The sequence below is a fragment of the Clinocottus analis genome, unplaced genomic scaffold (assembly GCF_023055335.1).
Source record: "Clinocottus analis isolate CAN_PGR_092001 unplaced genomic scaffold, fCliAna1.0.p SCAF_9, whole genome shotgun sequence".
Classification (NCBI taxonomy): domain Eukaryota; kingdom Metazoa; phylum Chordata; class Actinopteri; order Perciformes; family Cottidae; genus Clinocottus; species Clinocottus analis.
This window is the reverse complement of record NW_027176251.1, coordinates 967,501-995,025: the sequence shown is the minus strand read 5'-3', so window position 1 is coordinate 995,025 and position 27,525 is coordinate 967,501. Positions and strand designations below refer to the sequence as shown.

General features: G+C 43.0%; 1 protein-coding gene across 2 annotated transcripts in view; it reads left to right on the top strand.

Annotated features, from left to right (window-relative positions):
- Positions 1 to 27,525, top strand: part of cdkal1 (CDK5 regulatory subunit associated protein 1-like 1) — a 200,182-nt gene that overhangs the window by 51,766 nt on the left and 120,891 nt on the right. For both annotated transcript variants that reach the window (XM_068570623.1, XM_068570625.1), the window contains 3 exons: positions 7,547 to 7,643; positions 11,293 to 11,341; positions 16,882 to 17,002. In XM_068570623.1, coding sequence (XP_068426724.1) covers positions 7,547 to 7,643; positions 11,293 to 11,341; positions 16,882 to 17,002 — 267 coding nt within the window. The remainder of the gene's footprint in view (positions 1 to 7,546; positions 7,644 to 11,292; positions 11,342 to 16,881; positions 17,003 to 27,525) is intronic.

The window sequence follows — 27,525 nt, the reverse complement described above, 5'->3', positions numbered from 1 at the left end:
CCAACCGTGGGGTCCAGACGCACGCTATTTTTGTGTGTTTACCTAGTTTCAGACAAGAAAACTCAAATATCGTCATCTCGGTGGTTTGTTTGCAGTACAAACTCTCCACGATGTATTATAATCAACTTAAAGAGCAGATCTCTACTGAAATAACAAGCAGATTATTATGACTTCCTTCTGATGTTTTTCTCTTAAGCACACTATTCTATTTTTACGATTTAACCGAGTCCCTTTTTTTAAAACTCTAACCCACAACTTAATAGTGAACATTTAGTTTACGAGTGTTTTTGTTTCCCCATCCTAAAGTCTTCTTCTTCGCGGTTGTCTCCCACAGCATTATCCCATAAAGGCCTTTCCTATAGAAAGTAGGCCTTTTGCATTAGAAATGGTGCTCATGGGAGTCTTCCCGGGATTCGGGGGGGTTTACATTGACCTCGTGGTTCAGTCAGGTGCTCATCTCCAATACAATTCCCTGCACACAAGCACGTGTGTGTGTGTGTGTGTGTGTGTGTGTGTGTGTGAATGTTTGTATGGGCCTTTGCCGCTGCTCCTGTTTTTTCTTCTTCTTCTTTCAAATCAGCATTTTCTTTATTATGAACCATTGAGGCGGGCGAGTACAACTCATTTACCCCCGTAATGCAATATTTATCACGCATTCAGCTCATTTTTACAAGACAGATGTCATCCATTTCACAGCAATGGGCAGGTGTGCCAGGCACGTTTTTTATTTTTATTTTAAAAGGCTATAATCTGAAAGCATTGCATTTCCTCCGACCTGCCTTTACTAGGCCCGCGTGCACAGTTGAGCTGCATCCTATCTCTGAAATAGCCCAAAGGCCATGTGAGCACGCCATAAACTAAGCATGTTATAGGCGTATTGATTGGTCAACAGATTGCCTATATCCTGTAAAACACAGCTCTAACGTGGGTGCCTTTATAAGCTAGGTTGGTGATAATGGTGCACAAAACAAAATGGCCACCGTCCTCTCTGCATTTCGTAGTTACCCGCAATCAATCTTCATCTCCCCGCTACCGAGTCTTTAAAACTGTAAAACAACACGTCGAGGGAGGCAAGCGGGCCTTCTGCAACTGGTTTTCGGCGCTTAGGCCGTTCAAATCTATATTGTCTTTAACGTCACTTACCACAACTCACTTTTATGGACCTGCTTTCATGTAATTATCTTGTATAGATTAAATTAGACATCCCGTCTCTTGCATCTTCTGTCCCTTACCGAGCCTCTTTCTCTTCTCCCATTCAGTGTCTCTTCATAGGTGTAGCCGCTCTTGCTATCCTATGATGCACAAAAGCAGTCAATGAGTGTGTGTGTGTGTGTGTGTGTGTGTGTGTGTGTGTTTGTGTGTGTGTGTGTGTGTGTGTGTGTGTGTGTGTGTGTGAAGTCCCAGGGGATTCTGCAGCTTTACTTCTCAAACCCCTCTCTTATCCCTCAATCACAATCCTCCTTCACAGCCTCGCAGCTCTCGTCTCGCTCCCTCATTTCCTTTTGAGTCCTGTTGTCATCCTTCCTCTCCCCTCCTGGTGATGAAGATGTGCTCTTTGGCAGTTTTTCTCTTTTTTTCTTCTTCTCCTTTCCTTTTTACTCATCGCCAGTTGTCACTCCCTTGTTTCTTGTTCCCTTCTGACATATTCCACTTCCCTCTTTATCTTTTTAAGTCCATACTTTGGTATCTTCTTACACACTTAAAGCTATTCACTACACATATCCGATGATGTTTTTAAAATATTAATGTGCACAGTTCTATGTACATACAAAACAATTACAAACGGTATATATGGACATATACATTGACTACATTTCCATTGGCACCCCATAGGGTTGGATTTGTTTTTGCAAAACAAAAGTAATATTTCAACTTGCAACTGGGGCTCTGTGGTTAGCATGCAGTGGTTAGCATGAAGTGGTTAGCATGCAGTGGTCAGCATGCAGTGGTTAGCATGCAGTGGTCAGCATGCAGTGGTTAGCATGCAGTGGTTAGCATGAAGTGGTTAGCATGAAGTGGATAGCATGCAGTGGTTAGCATGAAGTGGATAGCATGCAGTGGTTAGCATGCCCGTCTTTCAATCAGAGGGCCGGTGGTTCGATCCCCGGTTCCTCTCGTCCACGTTGTTGCGTCCCTGAGCGAGAAACTTAACCCCTAATAGCTTTGGATAAAAGCCGCTTTGTATAAAAGCGTCAGCTAAATGTAATGTAGTATTGTATATTTACCATAAAAAGCTTCTTTTCTTCTTCTTTTTTTCAAGGAGTTAAAGGATTTACACCGAGTATTTGTTCTTCTCATCACATCCTTTCCCCGTTACATCGCTGGAAGACAGGAGGTCATACTGCGAGCCAGTTGCTAGACCACAGAGCAGTGTTGTTGGTCTTTACTCTGTGTGATGCCCCGAGATCTGAACCGTATATTCGATAACTCGCCGTACACACCGGCACATTCGCAGGTTTAAACTTGGCGGCTCACATACAGCGGGATTGATGAGACACCTTCACTGACTCTCCCTCTGCTTCGTCTGTCATGTTTTCCTGCCGTTTGTCTCCCTAACCATCAGCTGTTCGTGTTTGTAAAGATGTTCTTTCGACGGCTTCCTGTCAATCACTCGTCTCCCTCTTCCCCCCTTTCTCTCGGCTGCATGTCCTCGAGGCCCCCGGTATGCCACATTAGCAGCTTTCATTTAGTTTAGTTTGCCTGCAGTCCGATCCCACAGGGCCGGAGTTAGCTTCTGTTTTATTTATACTGTTTGTATTATGACAGTTGTTCTGGTAAACTTTGCCAGCGCACTTATTCGCAGAGGAGACGCCGCATCCTCCATCAGAGTAACAAAGCGTGGCGTCTCCACAGAAAAAAAGAAAATAGATATAGAAACATGAATAATTCATAATACAAATAACTGAAAAGTAAGTAAGTAATGTGGATTGTAACGGCCATTGTGGAATTAACTTAGTCGGCGAAGTGGAAAGTTTGTGGAAAATATGTAAAGATGAGTAAATACATTTGGTCTTTCTTCCTCTCCCACTTAATCACACACACACACACACACACTCATTGACACACCAGCTAACATCTTAATTACTGAGGCTTGATGGGTACTTAACCTTACCCCGTGCTGCTTATGCTAATGCAGGGAGGTCAGGAGTGTGGCGATTGGCTGGCTCGCTGTCAACTCAGCCAGAAAACTGTCAGATGAGGGGATGAGAGGATGAGAGGATGAGGGGAGACTGAGGAGCAAGGACAGGGGGAAATATGGGGAAAGGACAACGGAGAGGGAGAGCGACAAATAAATGGAAATATAAATACAGTATATAGTATATTAACACATTTTCCTAACAGGATGGGTCCCATAAATTGGTCATATATGCGGATATATTCATATACGCTTCATTTCCTCAAGCTTTCCTCATTTCTTTTACCAGTATGACCCACGAGCAACATGTTTGTCAAGGAGCATATGGCTCGCTCTGTGTGTGTGTGGTAATGAGCTCATCCTCGTCCTCCGACGTAGTTATCTGTACAGGGCTGAGGGTGTTTAGCAGCAGGGAGAGTCATTGAGAGGACACACACACACACTCTCTTACACACACTCTCACACACGGACTCACGCGGTTCACAGCTGTTAGCATGTTTTGGATGTTTCTCCGACCCGACGACAAAAATGTGCGCTCGCTTTCGATGAAGTTCCAGGTCTCTGTGCCTCAAAGACAAAAAGGTTTCTTAAAGAAATTAAATGTTTCTATTTTGTAAATTAAATTACATTAGAAATTGGACCTGTGTTCAAAACAATCTGGTTACTTTTACTGGAAACGGTGACAAAATACATCAGGACTAGTACATTACACATAAGTACATTAGTTTATACAACACACTATGTTCATTAATAAAAATCTGGCTATGTTTGATATCATATACAGCTTCTTTTGAGGCTGTGAAGTATTCGTGGCAGCACTGTGGCTCATTTATATGATGATGTCACTATATGTTGGCCGCGGCCGCTATAGAAGACGATGTAAGGGGCCTTTCCTTCACGTCAAGTTTTGTTGTGAGAAAGTTGAAGAGGCCCCTTTTTACATATATATAGGTCACGCTATGCGGTGCATCTTAATGCCTAGAGTTATTTCAATGTCATATTTACAGCACGGGGCTCCTCCGAGTCAACCTGATCAATCCAGTTGGACGTTTAGTCTGGTCTAATGTGACTGAATCACCGCGTCCACTCGGCTGTTAAAAACCAGAACGTACAGCGCTTCCTCTCGCTCCCGTGTACATGCACGCCACGGAGGTCATACATGTATGCATGGGCGAGTGTTCGCTCTCGCCGTGGCCTCCGTGACCACCGTGGGATGTGTGTGTACAGTATGTTCAGAGCATGTGGGTGTTCGGACCCTGTGTGTGTGTGTGTGTGTGTGTGTGGTCTCGAGGCGATGGAGAGCAGTAACACAGTTGACAGGAGCCCGTAGAGATTTAGGGCAAGGTGCCAAGGAAAACATGTAGCCACACACACACACACACACACACACACACACACACACACACACACACACACACACACACACACACACACACACACACACATGCACACACACGTCTCGTCCTCTGATCTCGGGGGGGCATCTGCTCCGGTCCGGGTCACTGTGCAGTGAGCACTCGATCGGCCTCAAAAAGTATCACCACAGCAACCGCATCGCATAATTCTCCATCCGTCTCGTGCCGTCCACAAACTGTGTGCGACGTGATTGGCCCGCTCGCCCCTCCCTCGCCCCCCCCCCCCCCTCTGGGGCGGCGGCGGCGGCGGCTCAGGCGTCCGCCTGCTTACTCGCTGTGTCAGCTCTGGGCTCCGAGTCCTGTGGGCGGGGGAGCGAGTAGCGCATTAAAGGAACGTTTGGCGCATTTTGGCAAGAGACGGTGTGAATTATGCAGACGCATCCCTACTGTGTGTGTGTGTGTGTGTGTGTGTGTCCTTTATGAGGAACAGTGTAGGGAATATAAGCTCCTCCAAGCAGACGATATCCCATTTTTTGTTGTTGTTGTTGTGTTCTTCTGTCTCACTTGACGGACTCTTTAAAAGTTTTAATCCATTGACCTTTTTTTCCGTTATTTAGTCACATCGCATCCTGCCTCTCTCGTTCTGTTTTCAAGGTGTGTTTGTTTACACACCTGAACACACACACAGTGGATAAAACAAGTTTAAATGAGCACGCGCTGTAAAAGAAAAGTGCATTTTGGAGATCAATAGAAGTGCTATTTCACTGAACGTGCCGTTAAAACTGTTTTGTCGGTGGCGCGTCGTCACCCGATCTTCTCTCTCTTCTTCATAATTCATCTTTTTGTCTTCTTCCGGCATCTTCAGTGATTTGTTGTTACCTGCTCCACACTTGTATGAAGGAGTGAAGATGAGAAGAGTCACTAAAATAACCCCGAATAAAAAAACGAGCGAGCGGCTCTGAATGATTAAGAAATCATTGCCGGCTTCATCTCTCGTCCCTTCAGTCCTTTTCCGCTCATCTCGAAAACCAACTTAAGCTTTAATCTATCCCTCCCTCCCTCATTCACATGACAACGTAAGCTGGCTTTGAATTGAGTTGTCTACCTTCACTTTCTCTCTCTCTCTCTCAAACACACCCTCTACCTCCACCACTCTCTCTCTCTCTCTCTCTTTCTCTCTCTCTTTGTTTTCCTGAAGAATACAAACAAAGTCTGAATTAAAACACAACTGACAGTTTGCATCCAGTTTCGTTGCTCCTCCTCTGTTCTCCTCCCACGTTTCCTCCCTCACTTACACACCCACCTCCCTCCATCCCTCCTCTTCCATCCCTCCTCTTCCATCCCTCCCTTTCTCTCCCGCTCCAGCTGTCAGGAGGCTTCATTATTAAAGATTCATGGCTGAGTCTGGGCAGCTCCCAAAAGCTTTTGTCAGACAGACCGAGTGTCTCAAATCTCACAGCCACTAACTGGAGGTGACATAAAGACTCTCGTAGATCCACAGGCGCACACACACTTACACACACACTGACACACACAGTCAAACACACGCACTCTCTCGCTGTGGTTTGCTTCACTATTTTCCAGTTGTTTCAGCCCTATTTAAATGAATTTAAATTAATCTGGGAAGAGGGATTCTTGGTGCTACTTTTCATTTCGGCTAATAATTAATTGTAAAAATACCATGTGAGTGATTACTCTCTTGCCAATAGAGTAATGAACCCCCAATTCTGACTCGTTAGTGACCTGTTTCGTCACAAAAACACATGTTACTGCTTGTATCTGCTGTCTTTTATCATGTGTGACTGGCATTGCTATCTCTCAGGCTGTTTGTTTTTAGTTTATTGGAGTTGGAATCGGCACAGCTGTCGATTCTCCTCTCGCCCCGTCTCCAGCTCGTTGTCACTCGATGCACATTCAAGAAAGAAATGCCACCAATCGGTGACCTATCTGTCGAAGTTAAACACAGCACACAACGGTGGTTCTCGGCCGTGTGTTGATGAAAAGCTGCCACCTGCTTTTTAAACAAACACTGGGAGGCGAGAGACAGACATTTATATAAATTCAACACTGGGCCAGACCGCTAGTAATCTCAATCGCACACATAACCCGTGCTTTTCATCTTAAAACAAAAGTGAGAGGAGTAAATCCTTGCATACCTCTCTCTGTTTTGATACGAAGGACATTCAGAAACCAAATTTGCATCATGGGAATTACCTTGAGTCCTTCATGGACATTTCAGGAGGGAATAGCTTGCATACCAACAGGGAAAACAAGGCTTTTCTTTCTCCCTGGAGTCTGAGACTTTCACTGGGAGTTAGCATTGTGTCCCGTGTGAAACTGTGAACACTGCAATTCAGAGTGATGCGTTATCATTTCTTCTTGATACAGATGATAGCGAATCCCTTCGGCCTGTCCCTCTCGATTGATGTTGTTTCTTAGGTGTATTTTTATATTACAGGATGCAGACGGGCTCTGTCCTTGAAGACCTTTTGATGAGTCAGTTTGAGTTCGAGCTCAACCGAACCGTAATATCTTCATCAATGACTTCGGAAAACAATAAGTTCAAAGCACCTTTTTGGAGTTTTGAGGATGAAGTTTAATTTCTAAAGTGTCAAGCTTTACTGTCATTGGATATTTGAGTATGTAATCTTTGGAGAATTACGGTAAAGTTCCCATGTTACATGCACAAACATCTGCCTGCATTACATTACATTTAGCCGACAATAACTGCATTCAACCGTGAGTAAAACTCACAACAACAAGAATCAGGACTGTACGATTTCTTCAATAAAGTCAAACGACAAAGTGCCATCAGTACGAGATATTTAAGATGGTGCTAAAGCGCTGCTAATGCGCTAGCTTCCTTATTTAAGGTGTCGTCGAAAAATATGTTTTTAGTTTGCGGTGAAAGATGTAGAGACTTCCTGACGTCCATGGGGAAGCCATGCTCCCTGTCTTGTTTTAAATTATTTTTTATAGCTGAATCCAAATCATTTGGCTGTAATTGTGCAAGCGTTTTCCTGCTAATGTGAATATCCTTCATTTGTCCCTACAGAAAAGCTCAGGAACAGCAGAAAAAAGTGGTGGTAGCAGGTTGTGTTCCTCAGGCTCAGCCACGGATGGACTACCTCAAAGGACTCAGCATCATTGGGGTACGTGTATATATGTGTGTGTGTGTGTGTGTGTGTGTGTGTGTGTGTGTGCTTCAACTTTCTTGTAAACATACAAGAAAGTGATGATCACAGTAATTTAGGGATGTGTTCATACAGCGAATACCATATGTCTGTGTGTGTCCTTTTGTTGTCTTTGCTTGTGTACAACCTTTTTAAAGACTACACACACACACACACACACCTAGAGAGAGAGATACACAGACGGTTAGACCTGTCGTTCCACCGGCTGCTAACCTGCTGCGTCCATCTTGGCCTCCCTGCCGTTCGGTTGATCAACAGACCTCCCTGAGAGACACAAGACTTCTGAGATGAACACGGTGGGACGAAGGAGGGAAGGAAGAATGCATGATGTAAGGAGGGAGGAAAGGGAACGAGCGATGGGTTTAAGGACCAGGTACTGCTTTGCTCTGGGGAGATTTCATGTGTGGGCAAAGACAGAGGAAGGGAGGAAAGGACACGTGCATGACGCGAAGGCTTCAACGCTTTGAGCCCTCAGCATGTACTTCTCTTTGGCATCGGACGGCGTGTCCCTCTCGTTAACATTCAGTTAATCAGGTGAGTCAGAAATATGCAGATACGACACTCTCAATCACTCAGAACCCTGTGGTGCAGGTGTGAACAGATTGTGTGGCACACTGTGATATGGAATAGTTGCTTAATTGTAAGTCTGTTTCACCTCAGTAATTACAGGAGGGAACTAAAACGACGCGTCAAGGTTATCACTCTTTAACAAGCAAAAGTGCTTCTCAGTACGTCGTTGTTGTTTGTAATTAAAGTGTATTTTTCTATCTGCGGGATCCTGCAGAACCCTCTTGAATCTTAAGTATACTACCTGCACCACTTAAGCATAAATAAACAATGCAAAATGTTTCAAATATGCCTTTTAGTGTGTACCACATATAAAAATGTGATTTAAATAATTCTTCCACGCCGGAGAAAGTAAACAGCTGGTTGATTGAGATGTACGCTTTCTCTTCCAACCAAGCTTTGCCTTCTAAATCTCCACATAAAAAAACATGATCATAATTTCACATAATGCAGAATTTATCTGCTTGCGGTAAAAAACAAACTGCCTTGTCGTAAACTGTGATAAATCAAGAGCTTGAATATCCGATGTGGATTACAGCCGCTGCCTTCAAAAATAATGTAAAGCGGGGGGGCAGGTGTCCCGAATGTTACGTCAAATAGCCTTTACTATAAATAATGTAATTCTATTTAAGTAAACATGCCCCCGTGTAACATAATTACATTCAAATCAAGTGGCATGTATGTATAATATAATTACATTCAGATAAACAGACTTGTGTGTGTAATAGGCTTCAGGGCGAGGCTGAAACATCTGGGAAGTTTACCACTGTGGGCTCTTTCATTGTCATGAGGAGATTGGATTATGCATTGATACACACACACACACACACACACACACACACACACACTCTAATGGATGCATGCATGAACAGGCACACATGGTAACAAACACTGAAGGAGGTATATGAGTATGCACACACATGCACACACACACTCTCCTTGTGTATCCTTGGTTGTTTCACTCAACCGCGCGACGACGGTGACAGTTGGTGGTTTATGCAAATGAGATGCAAATGACCAGCCGTGAATTTGTATATAGTGATTGCACTAACGGCTAGATAAGGGGCGTAGTTAAAAAAAAAGAAAAGAAAGAAAAAAGCGCTTTCTCTTGAATTCATTCACTTGAATTGACCCGTTGGGCATCTTTCATGTGTGTTCCTGCTCCTCTGTTTTCCTGTTGCTTTGTGTGCAAAGGTACACACAGTCAGTCACGCAAAGGCTTCACTGTTGAGCCGCTCTGAACTGGACATGTCGCATCCTGTGGCTGAGACACACACACACACACACACACGCTGACGGACAGACACATGCATGCACAAGAACGCGGATCTGGCTGGTTAATCATACGGTTGCAGTTGTTAAGCAATGTTACAAACATGAGCAGCACGCACACCAGTCCTCAGTGGGTGTGGGCTACATGGGTGAATATTGAGAGTCAAGTTTATGGTCTTATTTGAATGTTTTTGCCCAATTACTTGCACTTCACATTGATTATTGTAAGCGTATAATGTTACACAAAGCTATTCAGTGGAGCACACGCACACACTGGGACTCAAACGGACCAACAACATGGATGCACGGCCGGACCGGCTACGCAATCAAAACCCAAAGAAACACCGATTACAACACACACACACACACACACACAGAGGGAGGGCGACTTCTCTCCTCAGCTAGACGTTAATCCACTATATCTCCACATGGAAAATAGTTGTTTGCTGCTATTAAATTCCTTTAAATTTGTAGATGATTACATTTTTTTGGTCCTTTATCCATAAGCCAGACATGTCTCTCACCCATAGTGTTAGTTAATACAGGACAACCAGCTTTTATTACAGGTGATCTCTTTGCAAAGGTGTGTGTGTGCATATGCATGTTTGGCTTAAAGTGGACTTCTGTCTGCACTTCACACATACAGGACATAAGTGCCCTTTCTGACAAACATCCCACCTGTGAATGAAGGCGGTATATTACTTTATTTTAACTTCTTACCAAAAATAATCTTTTTTTTTCTCCAATTCTTGCCAGATCTTATAATTATATGTGCTTTTTCAACACATTTCCCAAATTCAGACAGTCTTCCAGGTGTTGTAAAGCAGGGTAAGAACCATAATTGAAAAGTGAGCTCTGAATAAATTGCCTAAATGTGAACAATGCCCAACCCCTTAAGTGTGAGAAGGGGACACCCGCTGCTGATATGAATGAACCCAGATTGCCTGGCCATTAGAAGGAAAATTGGATTTCATCTCGGTGTGCAACATGCATGTAACTGCTGTCTACAAGGCACGCCGTGCATCTGTGCGAGTGTGTTTTTTTTAAAGAAGGGTTACTCTGGGTAATGGCCCCGGAGGCGCCGAGAGCGCCGAGGGCTGGAGCGGAGATCTCTAAGAATGGAGAAAGTGAGCAAATTAGAGGAACCAAAGGAGGAATAATGGCAGTTAAATTATTCTTTCCTTTTTCTATGTATGCATTTCTGTCTTTATCCTCTTTTCACTCCCCTCTCGTTCCCCCCCCCGTTATTAGCGGAGCGATTGTAGATTTTGAAAATCAGTGCAAGTTCTCAGTAGAGGATAATGCCACCTAATAGTCTTTTCTTGGCTGTTATATGTCTAGTGAGTTGCTGGTTTTTCAGCCTCCCTTAGCGGAGCTGCATGCTTTTTCTCCCACGGGAGGCAACACGGAGAAGAGATCTTTTAGTTTTAGTTATTTTCTCATAATCTCAGGCTGCTATTGGTTTATTCTCACCTGTCTTACCTTCTTTCTGTGTCTGCCGCTCATGAAATCCTCCCTCCAGACTCTCCGTCTATACTTGAAATCTATATTGCTTAATCCTGGCTCGAGAAAACTAGGTACGGTTGTGTCCGTCGGTACTTATTTGTCGGCGTGCATGGCGCTTATTGTCTTGTGCATATTTACAAGCCGACCTTAAATTCTGATGAGTACATGTGTGTTTGTCAATATCGGGCTTTTTGTGTTACTGTTTGGACTTGGTTTTGCATCAATACACCAATCCCCGTGTGTGTGTGTGTCTGTTTCTCAGGTGCAACAGATTGATCGAGTGGTGGAAGTCGTGGACGAGGCTGTTAAAGGTACACACACACACACCCACACACACACTCAGTGTATGAGTGACTAAGCAGAAACGCATTGATCAGCTAATAAATGAATGAACGAGAGCCCTTCCATTGTTGCAATAGGACATGTGTAAATGATTTTCAGCAGAGGAGTCTGCGTATTGACATAATTCAAGGACTGAGAATGAATTCATGCCCTTTCCTGTACGAGAGCACATAATCAAATAAAATGGCGTTGTGACCTTCCGTCCACTTTCTCACAATTCACATTTTAAAAACATTTTAATAACGGGCAGTTGTCATTTATTCATGACGAGCTGGAGCGTTACTTGAAGATGCAAAGTACAAAACAAATCAATACAAACATGTTCTTAGTGTTGACCTCAGACCTGCTGCTTTTTCCATGCTACGCTAATGGATGATACATTTCATTATATATTAAAAAAAAAAGCATTCAAAATTGACGCCGTCGCTCCGTAAGAGGCGTTCAGAGGGACGTTGGCGTTTCTGCCTCCCGCTGTCCGTGCGGCTCGTTAAGTGGTCGTTCTCCGACCGAGGAGCTCGCTCGACTGCAGGACGGACTCACATGGCAGTGATTAGGTCATCCATTTAAACTGTTAGTGAACCGCCGCTCTTAACTGTTTAATGAAGGTCAGGCAGAGTTTACAGTGCGAGAGCGTCCAGTCAAGCTGTCATACACCCCCAGCTGTTCTCTAATAAAGAACAGATTGAGTTTGCGCGTGTGTGTGTGTGTGTGTGTGTGTGTGTGTGTGTGTGTGTGTGTGTGTGTGTGTGTGTGTGTGTGTGTGTGTGTGTGTGTGTGTGTGTGTGTGTGTGAGTGAGTTACTAGTTTGCACTGCAGGCTTCACTCTAATGAAGGACAGCTGAACTGAGACTTAATTTTACAATGTGTCATCAACCCTAAATTGTCTTGAGACACACACACATTCTCACACACACACACACACACACACACACACACACACACACACACACACACACACATTCACACATCTCGTCTTCTCTATGATTTGCTCATTCTTTCCTTTTTCGTCCCTTTCTGTCTTCCTGTCATTCTTCAGGATCTCTCTTCCTCATCCCTTCTTCTACCTTCTTGCTGCCCCGTCCCATCCCCTCTGCCCTCCTTCCCTTCATCTCTCTCTCTCTCTCTCTCTCTCTCTCTCTCTCTCTCTCTCTCTCTCTCTCTCTCTCTCTCTCTCTCGCTCTCTCTCTCTCTTCTCCCCTCTATAGAAACTAATTTCCCCGGTATCATTACAGTTCTTTACGACCTCGTATAAACAGAGAGCTGCTATTTCAGCTCGGAGGCCCGGGCATAAACCTTTAAGCTCGGGGTTTTTCCTTTTGCGTAACAGCTACTAAAATACTTTACTTCCATGAACCGCTAATAGACGCAGTTGCTTGCGGGTCTGTTTTCCACCTGACAAGAGCACTGGTATGCTTGTTTCTTGGGGGTATGAGACTGTTCCTCTATCTCTATACTTTAGTATCTCTATACTTACTACATCAAGTTACCGCCTGTTGTAAATGGCAGGCCGTGTTGCATCCTTAAGTTATCTCGGGTTGTGTTGCTGAGCATGCACACGGTGCTCAACATTTATACAGACGCACACATTACAACTTGCAGTCTGGTGGCCTCTGTGCAGCATCAGTGATTTGGTGGCTAATGTTGTTAGCGGTCACAAGCTTGCTTATCCAAATCAATACTGTTTTTTTTTCTTCTAGTTGTACCAGATGTTGATTTTTTTCTCTCTCGCTAACAACAAGCAAGGCATTGACTTTATCTTGTATACCAAGCCCACCAGCAGATCTATAACAAAACATAATTAATAACACCCATGGATGCACATTTATGCTAAAGGCGTCGCGGCAGATTTCACATCTCTCGGTTTGATGCTCAACAAACAAAAAGCAAAGAAAATTGGATATTTGAAGAACAAAAATACAGAGAATGTATACAGAAGCCGACACAAAGGCTAGAAAATATGGTTTATTCATGTTTTCAATCTTAAAGAAACGCACACTCTCCCTGAAGTGTGATCTTTGCACTATTAATAAATATTGGCTGCACCTCTTTCTGTTTACGGGGCCGTTTTGATGTCTTCGTTTCTTTATTGGCCTCCTAATATTGATCTCCTCTCACTGAGATTATGGCCTTGTATGATACCATTCCACCTGATATTCTTTTTACGTTTCTGGTTAAGATTTAGTGTGTGTGTGAGACATAGTATCAGGGGTTGTAAAAGGTCAGATTGGCTAATGTATCTACTTAGCTGCAGATCAGAGGCTACGCCGCGTCCGCGTAACCTTCCACGATCCGTATTTCACCGGAGCAAACAAATTGTTTGAGTGTATCGATGCCGAGCAAATAAAGCACGAGTATAAACACATGGCTGATTTAGAAAAGAGACACTTACACAGGAAATGAGGAGCAAGTACACAGAGACACGTTGATGCATTCACACGCATTTTTTTGTCATTTATCCTCAACATCTTCTAAAGCTCATTGACCATCCATCTGGAAGCGTTAAAAGCTTGTCATGGTCAAGCATCAACGCCTCGTAGCTCTTTTGAAATGTTTGCACAAAGGCACGTCGAATTAAGTAACGCATCTGATCGGAGACGGACATTTTTGCGAGGACAGTCGTGCACATCTAACAACTTGACATATTGAAGGGTTGAATGACGAGCACCATCTTCCACCTTTTGTCCCTTCTGTCCAATCCCTCCCATCCTCCATCCCCCATCCTCCAATACTGCCTTCTGCTTTACAATCAAACCAGGGAGCACAACAAGACCCACCACTTATGAGACATCAGACACGGGTCAACAGGTCAATCTTTTAGCTCCCTCAGCGCTCGGATCCGACCATCCATCTGGCCATCCTGCACATCTTTCATCCGCGATACATTTTTCCTATCATCATCCAAACATCCATCCGTCTACTCTTTTTTTTTCATCCATCTATCCATCCCTTCCCTTCGCTCCTTTTCTCTGGGATGCTATGATGGGCTGTTACGGCTGGATAGAAGGATTTATGTCGGTTTGTATTCGTAAAAGAGGGGAAAGAACAAAGGAGCGAGACGTCGGAGGGCAGTCAGTATTTAGTATTTGTGTCTCTGGGTCTTTGCAGGGTTGCCCGTCACACAGCAGTCGGCTTCTCTAAAACACTGTAATTGGGATGACACATAGGTGAGCATCTTTTTGGGGGTTTTCTTCAGCAGAGAAAGTCGGTATGCTTCCCATTCATGCCCCGCTGGGCCCCTTACATTGAATCTGGCCCTGGGTTCACTCCTGCAGTGACTCCATGCTGATCGTGAGATTATTTGTCAGTCTATGTTGGTACGGGTCCTGTGCAGTTTCAGAGGAAGCAACACAATATGTGTGGAGGAACAACTTCTAAGAAGGGACAATCTCTTCAATTGGGACAGTCTAGCACCGTATTGAACATTGCTTTCTTGTGACAATCAGAATCAGCTTCATTGGCCGTGTGTTTGGCTCCGGTTACACATCGCTCTCTTCATACATGTGTACAAATGATGTACAAATACAGAGAAATATAAAAAAAATATATAGAAAAAAGGCAAGTCTGTGTGTCTGGAATTAGGTCATGTAACTTTATTTCCGTTCAGCTAAAATCTTAAGAAACAAACATGGTCGACGATCAACAATTTCAAAACTGAATTTAGTTTTACTGCAATGCTGAATTTAACGCACAGCTAAATTACTTTTCAGCCAGTGAAGCTACAAAGGTCCAAAATGTGCGTTGTTGAACCTCAACATGGACGCCATTTTGGTTCACTTTGGATCTTTTTTTGGTCTTCATTCCTTTGACATCAGTTCCTTTTGTTATTATTCACAGTAGTTTCGTTTAGTCTTGCGTTCCCATTTAGTTCTGAATTCATCTTGTCAATGTTTCACTTTTGTTTGGCTTGAATGATCCGTGCTAACAAGGTTCAAACAAAAGGCAACTGATTTCTCCTGCTTATAAAAAGGGAATGGAGTTGAAAGAGTTTTACCTTGGGCCTTGAAGCTTTACAATCAAGAAGAAATAGTCTTTGTAGATCTTTTTTGTGATTGGCGTTCCCTCAACGTTCTTCTCTACTTTACAGTTAATTTGTTGAATGAACTTCTGATGAAATTTAGCTGGTGGAAAGGCAAAACTTGGATGTGAAAGAAAGTATTAATACATGGATGAATTGATCCATCAGTCAACAGATTAAGTGCCAGTTCTGGAAGAAATAATATTAAGGCATGCATGCGTTTAAGCTCCCGTGTTTCATGACAAAAGGTGGATGGACTTGATATATATACTAGTGGTGGGAATTACCAGAGGTCCCACGATACGATATTATCACGATACTTAAGTCCCGATACGATATCATCACGATATTGCGATTTATTCCCTTTTTTTCAACCGCAAATTGTCCCAAAAAGGAAAATTTGTCAACAAAACATACATTGTTTTTATTATTCTAGGACCAAAAAGTTAATAATTGATTAAATAAAAGATCGATACTCAGCTTCGGTGTATGGATACATTATCGGCACGCAAAATATCGCGATACTATGCTGTATCGTTTTTTCCCCCCCCTTACCTTTTAATATATACGGATGCACGGCTTGTAGAAAGCATGACCCAATGTGCTTTTAAGTCCCAGCTGTTTTTCCGAGAGGGAAGTTTTCTAATTTCCCGGCTCGTATTGGGGATATTACGACTGGTCACGCCTCACCGATTGGCTCTTTGTCCTCCTCTGGGGCAGATTGTCATTTTTATCTACCAATTGATAGCTATGCTTCCTGCGCTGAGCCCACCCTCCCAGGAGACCCATGTAAAGCGGATGAAAACAGGAAGACAATTCCATCCCTCAACGCCTCCGTCTCACACTCCCCTGTAGACGGTGGCCTATTAGACCGTTGGAGAAGAGACCCATGCAACCTTGTTCTGTGCACCAAAGGCCGGACATCCCTTGTTATTAGCGCTGTGCCTCGGTTATGGATTTTCATTTGCTTCCGTGTTTGCAATATTTTCCGGGGAATGATCCTTGTAAAGTTGTAAATGTGTGCAATGAGTGAAATATCGCTCTATATTTTTGCAGATTCCCTTTTTTCGTTCCTGTCCCACCCCTATTAACCATCGGTGGATGGTCGATGGAGTTCTAGCATCTCCCGCTTCCCACTTTTGTGTATTCATAAATGTCGCGCTCGTCTTTAATTGATTTAAAGTCCACTTAAATACAAGAGGGTTCACCTGCGATGCCGTTTCCTGTGTCCTGGTCTCTCTTAACATCGAATAAACTGAACATTGAGTATGTTTTGGAGACTAGAGCGAGAGGAAGTGATGCAACCCTCCAAACAGTGATATCGATCTGCTTTTATTTGCATTCGTCAACATATACATTCAGGTTTTTAGCAATTTAAACTGGGCAAATATACATTTTTCCAATGTTTCTATGCTTACATCTGTGTAACCATCCAGGCATTGTGTACTGATGGAGCGTGCATTGAAGTGACGCCTGTTTTTTTTTATATTCCAGGACACTCGGTTCGTCTTTTGGGTCAGAAGAAAGATGGAGGCCGGAGGCTCGGGGGAGCGAGACTGGACCTGCCCAAGATCAGGAAGAATCCTCTCATTGAAATCATCTCCATTAACACCGGGTAGGACGCAGTCACACAAACAAGACTCATAAAATATCCAGCTTTTTAACTGTGAATTCAATTTCACTGCCTCCCTACCATTCTGGTTTATGGTCTGTGTGTGTGTGTGTGTGTGTGTGTGTGTGTGTGTGTGTTCTCTCTCTCTGTTTGCTAAACCACTTAAACAAAGCCCCTCTGTGCTTTTAATTATATACGTTTCACATGGCTTTGCAGGTGTGTGTGTCTCTGTGAGTGTGGTAGGTTGTTTGTATATGTATGTACACATGATGCTATTTGTTCTTCAAATGGAAACAGGTGTCTCGCCTTTTTTCTTAGCTTCAATTTGACTCAAAAAACTAAAACAAAAGACACACAAACATCTATAGACCTCCTTCGTTCTGTCACCTTTTTCCATCATAGCTGTGATGTTTTGTTTTCTCTCCTGTTGCAATTCTTCGTTCTTCTGTTCTGTCTGGTTTTGGTTATTTCACCATAAACAGTACGCAGATTGCAGATGGATAGATAGTTGTATTATATATATATAAATATTGTAGATAAATACTGAAGAAGGATGGATGCCTCGGTAGATGAACTTCACCACGTTCATGTGTGGAGATGCACAGACACTCAAACCGACACCCACATTTTTTATGGGCTAATTTCATGTTGTTTACAGGTCCGTGTGCGTCTCTCCACTAACCCACGAGCCGTATTCTCAGTGGGCTAGTTCAAAAGGGTTTACAACGGATTAATCCCACTGTGCTGGGCCTCTCCGCTGATGATGATCCATCAATCATCCTCCCGCACGTCTCCAATATCTGTGCACGGGACGGCCCGAGCGTCACAAAGCGACGAAAGCAAATTGTAGACGGCAAATTAGTGTTGAAAAATGCAAGAGAAATCTTGGTTTGCATTAAAACTCTCCACATTCTTCAGGTTTTTTGAACGAGCAGTCGAGGAAACAAGCGTAAGCTGTTGCTAATCACCATCTCTAGACATCACATCATGTATTGTTTTGAGCGTGAACATGTGTTACTGTCAGTGAACGTCCTTCTGGACTAATTGCAGCGACATTCTCGTCCATGTAACGTCGTGACCTCCTGACTTCTCTCAGGTCCTAACGGAGCAGTGCTTTATAAAACGTTGCCTTGTCACAGGATCGGTGTGTTGCCTTGTGTTTGTCGTTATGATTGGCTGCAACAGATGCAGTCACACACACAGTTTGTGGCTTCCTCTCAGTTCCTCTTCTCACTCTTGTCTCGGTCATCAAGACAACTACAGCGCGAATATCTGTATTTCGAGCTCGTGTTTGTAGTTCCTCATCGTGTGCAGACGTCACTCCCTCCAACGGGGGGTCGTTTATCTGCTCCAAATGAACTCGCCGTTGTTGTTCAGATAGGTCGGCTGCAAATAAATCCCATTGTTTTGTACTGGATTACACAAATATGATGACCGGGGGTGAATCGGCTATTTACAAATCTCTTGCAAATGACACTTGGTGTTGGTGGAAATCCAAGCTTAATGTGTGCTTTTGTGCGAGTAGGTTAAACCGTGATTGTCGTGCGGGAATCGGACGCGTGTTTGCGCATGAAGGATGTGGAGAGAAACGTGCTCTCTCTGCGTTCTGGGTTTAGATAATCTGTCGTAAATATTCTTTTGAGGACTTCATCGGTGACATTTTGTGCATTTTGTGAAGCAGAAGAACCGGAGACACCTTTGTTGAACACACATAGACACACATGCACAACGTCAGCGGTTCTCCAAACTGCCTCTAAAAACTCTTCCTTTTGGTGTGTGTGAGTGTGTGTGTGTGTCCTTTAGTGTCTCCAGTTAGTTGCCAGTTTGTCTTTGTGCGTGAACATTTTGATTATCGAATAATTTCAGGGGATAAAATATTAACATATCTTAAATACAGTTAATAAATACTCATTAGTTGGAATGCTGCAAGCATTCCAACTATTGTTCTTCAAATCTTTATTAAACTGTTTCTTCTATTTCTTCCATCCGTATTTTGGACCGTAACTAGTCCTTCATATTTCCAGTTACAGAAAAAAGTTCAATTATTCAAATATTCAGCTACTTAAGGAGACGATGGCTATGACTTTTCCTATTTCTGACTTTTCAAATTTCCAAATTATTAAGCTTTTTATGATTTTTTTTATAATGGGACCCAATGGGGAAATCTTCAAATCATCTTCAACTTCAAACGTTTACAGTTTCTTCATACATTGAGCTTGAGACAATATTTAAAATTCCAAATGTTGACAAAACCTTTAGCTATTAATCTACGCTTTTACATTTTTCATATTTTCTCAAATTTTAAAATTATTCAGCTTTTTATAAAAAAAAAATGAATGGTTTCCAATGAAGAACATCTTCAAATCCGCTTTCAACTCTTCAACTTCAAAAGGGAAAGGCTCTGTCATGCCTCCAGCTAGAGACACCATTCCACCTTTAAAATGTTGACAAAACGTTTTTGCTGTTATTGTATTACTCATCTTTTCGATATATCCTATATTGTTTTAACTGTCGGCGTTTTCGTTTTATAGTTTTTCCGCACCTTTTCTGCCTTTCTCATTATTGTGTGTTGGGCAGCTCAGAGCAGTGACGTAATACTCCAGAGCGAGGGCACTTGGCGATACACATATTTTAAACTTGCTCTCTACTCCAAACCGTATACTCTTTGGACATAATTTATAGCTCAAAACGTTGGAAATCTTGTCTTCTGCCGTAAACTGCGGTCGATAGGAATCCAACAGATAAGACGTGTTGAGGTCCGACTGAATGGGAGAGCCGGTCCGTCCCCAGCAGCAGCCCTTTGGTCTGTGCATCTACAGGCAGCAGGCACGTAAGCGGCCGCACACGCGAACGGGTGGCGCACATGAACGGCCGTGCTCGCGCGTGAACGTGTTATTATGGTCGCGTGCACGTTCGTGTGTGTGTGTGCGCGCGCGTGTGTGCAGGTCACTTTGGTTATAAACGTCAGGATTAACAGCGTCACTGACGTTCACGTTGAGGTTTGACGGATGGTTTTGTAGACACTCAGTAATATCAGGTCTCTCACCAACTGCACCTGTAGATCAGTGGTTAGCAACTCCGCCTTAGGAGCAAAGGGTCAGTGGTTCAAACCCCACCTATGACAGATTTTAATTTTTCAAAAAAACTTTTTTTTTTCTTCTGTTGGACTGGACACTGTGGCGGGCCGGGTCGTATGTTTGACACCCCTGATTTAGATGATGCAGTTTTCCTTTCAACTTTTCCAATTATAAATTTAAACGACAAGAATTTTCAACAGTTCAATTAAATGACTTTGAACTGTAAAATGTTTCAGTAGGTATTTTGCCTTTTCTATATTTTCAATAATGATTTGCTATTTATTTATATATTCATCTATTCCGCTATTTTCAGCTATATTAATATATTCAGCTATTTTTACATATATTCAGCTATTCTTTCATTTTCAAATATATTGAGCTATATTTAGCTAATTTAAGCTATATTCCACTATGTTCCGCTATATTCAGCTATTTCTTTCAAATATTTCAGCTATAAGCTTCAGCTTTTTGCATTCCAACGCATTTTCAGCAGGAAATGCTCTTTCTAGTTTGTCATCATCTTGTTGTTGTTTTTTTTGATTTTTTACAATGTATGACATCACCAGACGGGTTTCAATGATATTCGGTCGAGTAGATCCACACACAAAAAAAAGCGAAATGGGATTAAATTTGAGAGAAATTAATATTTGGCTTTTTGATGCCTGCAGATAAACCTGCGGTTGAATGTGACCACAAATCGATACAGAATAGTATCGCGATATTTTGCATTGCGATATTGTATCGATACACGGAAGTATCAATGTTTTATTTAATCAATTATAAACATTTGGTCCTAGAATAATACAATCAATTTATTTTTTGTTGACCGAGCTTTCCTTTAGGGACAATTTGTGGTTGAAAAAATTTAATAAAGCACATATCGTGATACTCAATGTATCGCGATAATATCGTATCGGGACTTAAGTATCGTGACGATATTGTATCGTGGGACTTCTGGTGATTCCCGCCCCTCGACTGGAAACCCAAAAGTGCCTTTTTATACATGGTAAAACCCTAAAACGTTGACTTGTTGTCTGTAAACGGTGGTCGTCATAACATTTATACATTAATATTCTTGAATAAAATCTATTTCCTCATTAAAAATGACTCTGACATGAAGTGATTTCAGTGTTGTCTGACAGGTGAACCTATTCAATCATCCCCTTCACTTTATTAGTTTGTAACAGCCTGGTTTCACCTGGGACTACCTATGAAAATGTAATTTCATGTTCAAATTGATTCACAATATTGGTTTCATTAAGTTGCATATTAATTTCATTTGGACCTATTAAAATCCAAATTAGATTGGCTTTTTTTTTTTTCTCCCCCGCCCGCCCTCACACAGTTAATTTTATCCCTATCAGAAAATAATTTCGACATAGTCCACCTCGTCCTGAAACGCCCTCTGGCTTTAGTATTTAAAGACATCGACAGGTTTCTCCGAGGCCTCCAGCGCAGTATTTTCATTAGTCTTTTACTTGATTCATTAACGAGCTAAAAAGCCTCATTATTTCTTTGGCGGTTGAGCCCAAAAGCAGTAACATGACGACATTTTATGGAAGCAAAGGACACACATTGAGTGACGTTTTATGTTGCACATTTCCTTTTAACGCGTTCTCTGAATCAATAAAACTTGGAAGCAGATGCGATGCTGCCTTCCTTCCTTCCTTCCTTCCTTCCTTCCGTGCTGTCATTTTTGAATGTTTGAACGCTTTGAACCCTGTTCGAGGAAATCTAATCAATTTCAAACAATCATTTGTTTCACTAAACAAACACAATATAGTAAAATGAATCCAGTCTCAAATATTTTAGAATAATACCTCTCATCCTCTCAGGGACCTTGAACACCAGGAAAGTTAACAAGCACCTTTACACTAAAGGACACAAAAGGCACTACAATTTATGCTGTTATGTACTTTTTTTAGGTTTCTCCTCATCGCTCTCCACGATGTGCCACCAAATGTCCTTTTTTCCCACATTCAAAGCTTCCGTTGGTGTTTTTCCGTTGAAGCTGCGAATGTCTGTCAATATTTGCAACGCAGTTGACGAATGAGAAGAGTGAAATACTGGAAACACACACACAGACACACACTGTTGGTGTTTTCCAGCCTGGCATTGAATCAGATCCATTTCCTGTGCGCTCCACCCGACTCGTGCTCCTGACGTCGGGCTCTTTCATTGGCTCACGTTTCAGTCGCCGGCGTTTCATTTTGGATCGTTTCTCCCGCGGCTTCTTGATGCGCCTGAAGGCAGAGTTCATGTTTCACACAGCAAAAAAAAGACTTCACTGTCTTCTAATGCTCTGTTTTGTGTCCCAGTTTTAGCACTCTCCATACTTTAGGGAAGCTGGTGTGTGTGTGTGTGTGTGTGTGTGTTTTGCCTTAGGCTACACTAACAGTCTTACGCTCTGTATGGGTGTGTGTCTGTGTGTGTTGTCAGCGACGGTAAAAGCCTCTTTGTGAAGCTAAATCGTGACGCTTCAGCATCATGAACAAGGAATTTGCAGCCACTCAGTCAGAATGGTTCATTAAACTTGTGTGTGTGTGTTTGTGTGTGTTTGTTGCTGTGTCTGTTTGTGTCAACCGTTGCCATTCGGCTCCAGGCATTTAAAAAAAAAAAAAAAAAAGCGCCCTTTGTTCCACAGTAACAGCTCATTTCATTTCATTATCTGTCTCTTCCCTGTTCTCTGTTTATTTAAATTTTCTGGCAGTCGTGATCTCTGTTGTTGTTATTGCAACGCGCTAAAAGTCAGGTGTTAATGATCCTTCACTCTAACCCCAAACCAATAACCAACTCCATCGTTCGTACCCTTCCAGTCGGAGCTCGCTGTGGTTTGAAATCCCTCTAACGCGCTTTGGAGGAAGCAAAATGTTCCCACCGCCCCGACAACATGGGAACAAAATGATCCAACTTTCTGAGACTCCTCCATCCGTGCGTTTTTTAATTCATAGATTAAAGAAAATTAAAATCATTTTCAAGTAAAGCAGATTGCTCCATCAGACAAAACATGATAACATGTGCAATCACGTTGTTAAAACAATGCAAATAAAGTTGTACATGTGCAAAAAATAACTCATATTTTGGCAAAAAATGATGACCAAAGAAGCCTGTCGGGTCCCTGTTTTCTCCCCATAGTTTCATGTTGAAGTGTCCTTGAGCAAGGCACTGAAGCCCCAGAGCTTCCCAGCAGCACAAAGCTCCTTCATTACTAAGGATGATGACATGCAGAGAATAATCCCCCCACTGCGGGATTAATAAAGGAGCCCCCCGCGCCCCACCTGTAATACCTCCACCCTCCACCACAGGGTCGCGCCCCACAGTTTGAGAACCACTGCGGTAGATGGCGGTCGAGCTCGATTCCCAAATTGTTTCCTGTACCGTCAAAGTGCAGTTTTTTCATATTTTATGCTGTGAAAATAGTCGCTTCTTTCGGTTTAATGTCTTCCTCAAACACCCACCTCCTTCACCCACGACGGCTTTCAGGGTTTAAACTAAGGACGGGTTGTTGAAGGATTTATTTAATACATGATTTGAGCAATTCTGTTTTTTGTTACATGAGAGTGAACATGTCTTACTGTTGTGAATTATTGGCCCCACCTCTTTATGAAGTAGAAAAGATAACCTTGGAGCACATACAGTTTCCTATCCTCTTCCCTTTTGTGCATCTCCCTCTATTCAAGTCTCTTTTTCTCCACCTTCTGACACTAATTGTAACATATTTATTTGGTTAACGGAAAGCTAATTCAATCTGGCCATTAAGCCATGTTGGATATTGCATGATGCCATTGTTAGTGTTTTGAATAGATATTTAATACCTTTTTAAAAAAAAAAAAAAAAATGAAGGTTGTAGATGCTTTACTCAAGCGACTCAGTATTAATCTCTAATCATGTTTTTCTGTGTTGTATTCTATTCATTTCTGTGTGGGGGGGATACAAGTGTCTGGTCTCTTTCAGACCCTCATCCCCTGACAAACCTTGAATTTTATAATCACTGCAGAAAAATAAACACACACACACACTATTTGAACAATGTGAAAAGTGTGCTTGGTGTGTTAGCATGCTTTTTGAATATGTTTGTGCGAGCCGCTACGCTGGCGTGTTAGCGGCTTGTTTCCTGTAATTTGCGTCTGGCTGCCACAACGTCTCCATCCACGCTCCACACGGACGCAGTAGAAGAAGAGGTCTTTTCTACCCGGCTGCTGACCTTTACAGACGTTTTTTTTTTTTTTTTTTAAACCGTTGGGACCGAGGTGTAACGCTCAGGCGTTTATCCGGCTGAGAGAGTGCGTCAGTTTGGGTTGCAGGCGTCTAAATGGAGAGGAGAAGCAATAAGCTTCAGATCAGATGTGGATAAAGTTAGGAGTTGTGGCTGTAGCGCATACACACACACACAAACACACACAATGTCCTATAAGTCAGCTGGACCCACAACCTTAAAGAAGAAGTTAATACAAAAGTACGCATTACCTTCAGTTCCTGACCCAATGTGTCCCCAAGTCACAAGAAATTGGGTATTTCATTGATTTTTTTTCAGGTCAAATGTGTTTTTCTTGCAGCAATAATGCTCATGAGTCATAAAAGAGGAGTCGAGGACACAAAGCTGTGTGTTTTTCTGCCTGTTAAAGCTATGAAACGCAGGGAAACGGAGCCACAACACAGCGTGTAAACACAGTGCTGCAGTGGTCGCCCCGCTGTGCTGCTTTAAACTCTTTATTACACATTCAACTGCACTTTAAACAACGGCTGCTTAAAAATAAGATGCGTTTAAGCTCATTGCTCCTATGAGCTGACCACAAAAAAAAAGGATTGCGCAGATATAAGCTTCAAAAGGCAACATTCATATTATTATTATGGCAGCAAACAACTTTTTGCTGTGTAAAGATAGAGCTTTATAATGTCTATCGAAGCAGAGAAGGTGTCTTGTCAATGCTTTGTTGATTTATACCCAAATGCTCCTTATTGTTTGGGCTCTAACAAGTAGCTAGGAAACTATTTTACAGCACTGGAAGACAATGATAACATTAAAGGCCTACAGTACACACTTTCTCTTGTAATCAGCGATGCAAACTTTAGCTCCTCTTGAACGGAAATTTCTTCACTGCGTTCCTTTTTTCCGCGTCCTATCTTCTAACTGCGGCATCCAGTTCACTTTACTGTCAACGTTGTTCAATGTTTTTCAGCACAAGGATGGTAATCTGCAGCACCTGATAGTCGAGCTCCACTTCTCTCCGTCGCTATCAGCGCTCCTCAGAGCTTCCTCCTCTGCAACAACTTCTGTTTGTGAATCGGTCTCACTCAGGTCATTGTGTTTTTGACGCCAGAGAGGCCTCGGCATGGCCGAAATGGCACCGCACAGCTTATTGCTCGACGCCTCTTACAATGCAGACGATCACTTAAGAATCGTAGATTCACTCTGAGAGAAGAGGAGGCAGATTAAACTGCAGATTAAAAGTATCTGGAAAGGAGGAATGCGGTGCAGAGACACACGGGGAGGAACGGGGTGGAGATGGGAAGTCATTAGCTGAGTTAAAAGCTAATTGAATCAGGCCTATGTGTTCTTTTTTGTAATTTAAATGTCTCTGGCAATTAAAGCATAGACGTGAATAAGACCTAAGAGAATGAGGAGCTTCAACCCGCGCGCTTTAACCAAAAAAAAAGGCTGAAGCCGCCACGCCTGCTCCACCTCGACTCCCTTTCAGGCTGTAATCTCACCACCTCTGGGCTCGGTGTGATATTCCCTGCAGATAATCTGCTCCTATGTCTCCCTCATCTTAAAAGCAAATACACAAGCCTTTGCGTTGCGCCGCTCTACTTGACTGCGTTTTCATTCTGTTTTGATCACCGGTCAACGATCTCATCTTTTTCTCTCTGCTCTGTGTTGTTCTTTCTCCCCGAGGAGGAGGAAGAGGAGGAGGAAGAAGCGAAAAAAATGCTGCTTTTGAAGCGGCGACGAGAGGGAGAAAATGTGCTGATGTGCTTCAGAAAAAGTAGAGTTCCAGAGGAGCGAAGGGTGTTTACACAAAGGTGTCTAATCACGTACATATGTGTGTGTGTAAGATTGTGTGAATGCATGGATGCACAATACACACACACCCTTTTCTTTTTTCGATATAGCCCCTTTAACGCACATACAAAGTCACGCACACCTCCACAAAGGAATTCCCATTTCTCTTTTTCTATTTCGTTCCCGACACATGATCATATGCAGGCATGCTCACACACACACACACACACACACACACACACACACACACACACACACACACACACACACACACACACACACACACACACACACACACACACGCGCCTCTTCTCGCTGTGTACCACGGTGGCCTTTCCTGCTGTTTATCAAACCAATGTATGGGTAGTTTTCAGCTCCACTGGTCTGAACATATTCCATTTCCCTCTTCCCCACTGCTTAACACACAAACACACAAATATATGCCTGACACACACACGCACACACACGCTTGCACATGCATGCTCTCCATCCATTGTTCGTCCTCCTCGCTCACCAGGAGAGACTTTGCTCCCCACAGTAAATCCAAAAGATTGATGTGTCTCCTTGGACAAAATGAGATTGCGTGTCATTACAAGGCATTACACGACAGAACCCCTGAGTAACTGAATTAGCCCCAGTGTGTCACAAGCAAACACAGTTAATACACACACACAGACATAAACACACACACATAAACACACGCTTTATACTCACGTCTTTGAGACTATTTGCACAGATCAGTTTCTTACATGTTGTCAAGGCAGAGACATCAACATGGAAATGAGGCTTTATTTCTGACTCCAATATAAAGTGTGTTGTTTAGTCTATTGTGTATACATGCATACACATTTTGTGTTATATTGATGCCAGTGCATTGGATTGTATCAGGAAAACAGACCCTCCAGACTTCTACGTGAGGTTGCTTTCCTTTTACGGAGAATCAGATTAGGTGTGTGTGTGATCCCCCTCCTCCCATTTCAGGCCTTACAGTAACTGCTGTAATGTTTAATGAACCCTCGGACATCGGCGGACATTTGTGGCAATGCTCTGCCCGCGCCGCGCTGCAGCCAACCAGCCAAACAACCATCACCGTGTGCCATTATTCAGCCAGCGCAGATAGGAACAACGCGGCGCCGCCGCCTTCGCCGGGTTCAAGCTGCTCAAATCTCCTGCCGAGCCAAAAAAAAAGGGGGTTCCCGGCCATGGAAGACGGTGTCGGCGTCTTGGCAGAGGGGGCTTTCCCTGCTCTCTGGCACACGCCGGTGAAAACCTACGCAACACCTTGCCCACCCGGCTGCTCGTGTGTCGAGGCATGTGTTCGATCAACCCCCGCGAAGAAGGCACCGGCGAGTTTTGGTAAAAAAAAAGGAGACCAAATGCACAAAAAATGCATCGTTCAGTCGGATCCTACCACCAAGCGTTCAAGAAGGTATCGAATACTCGCA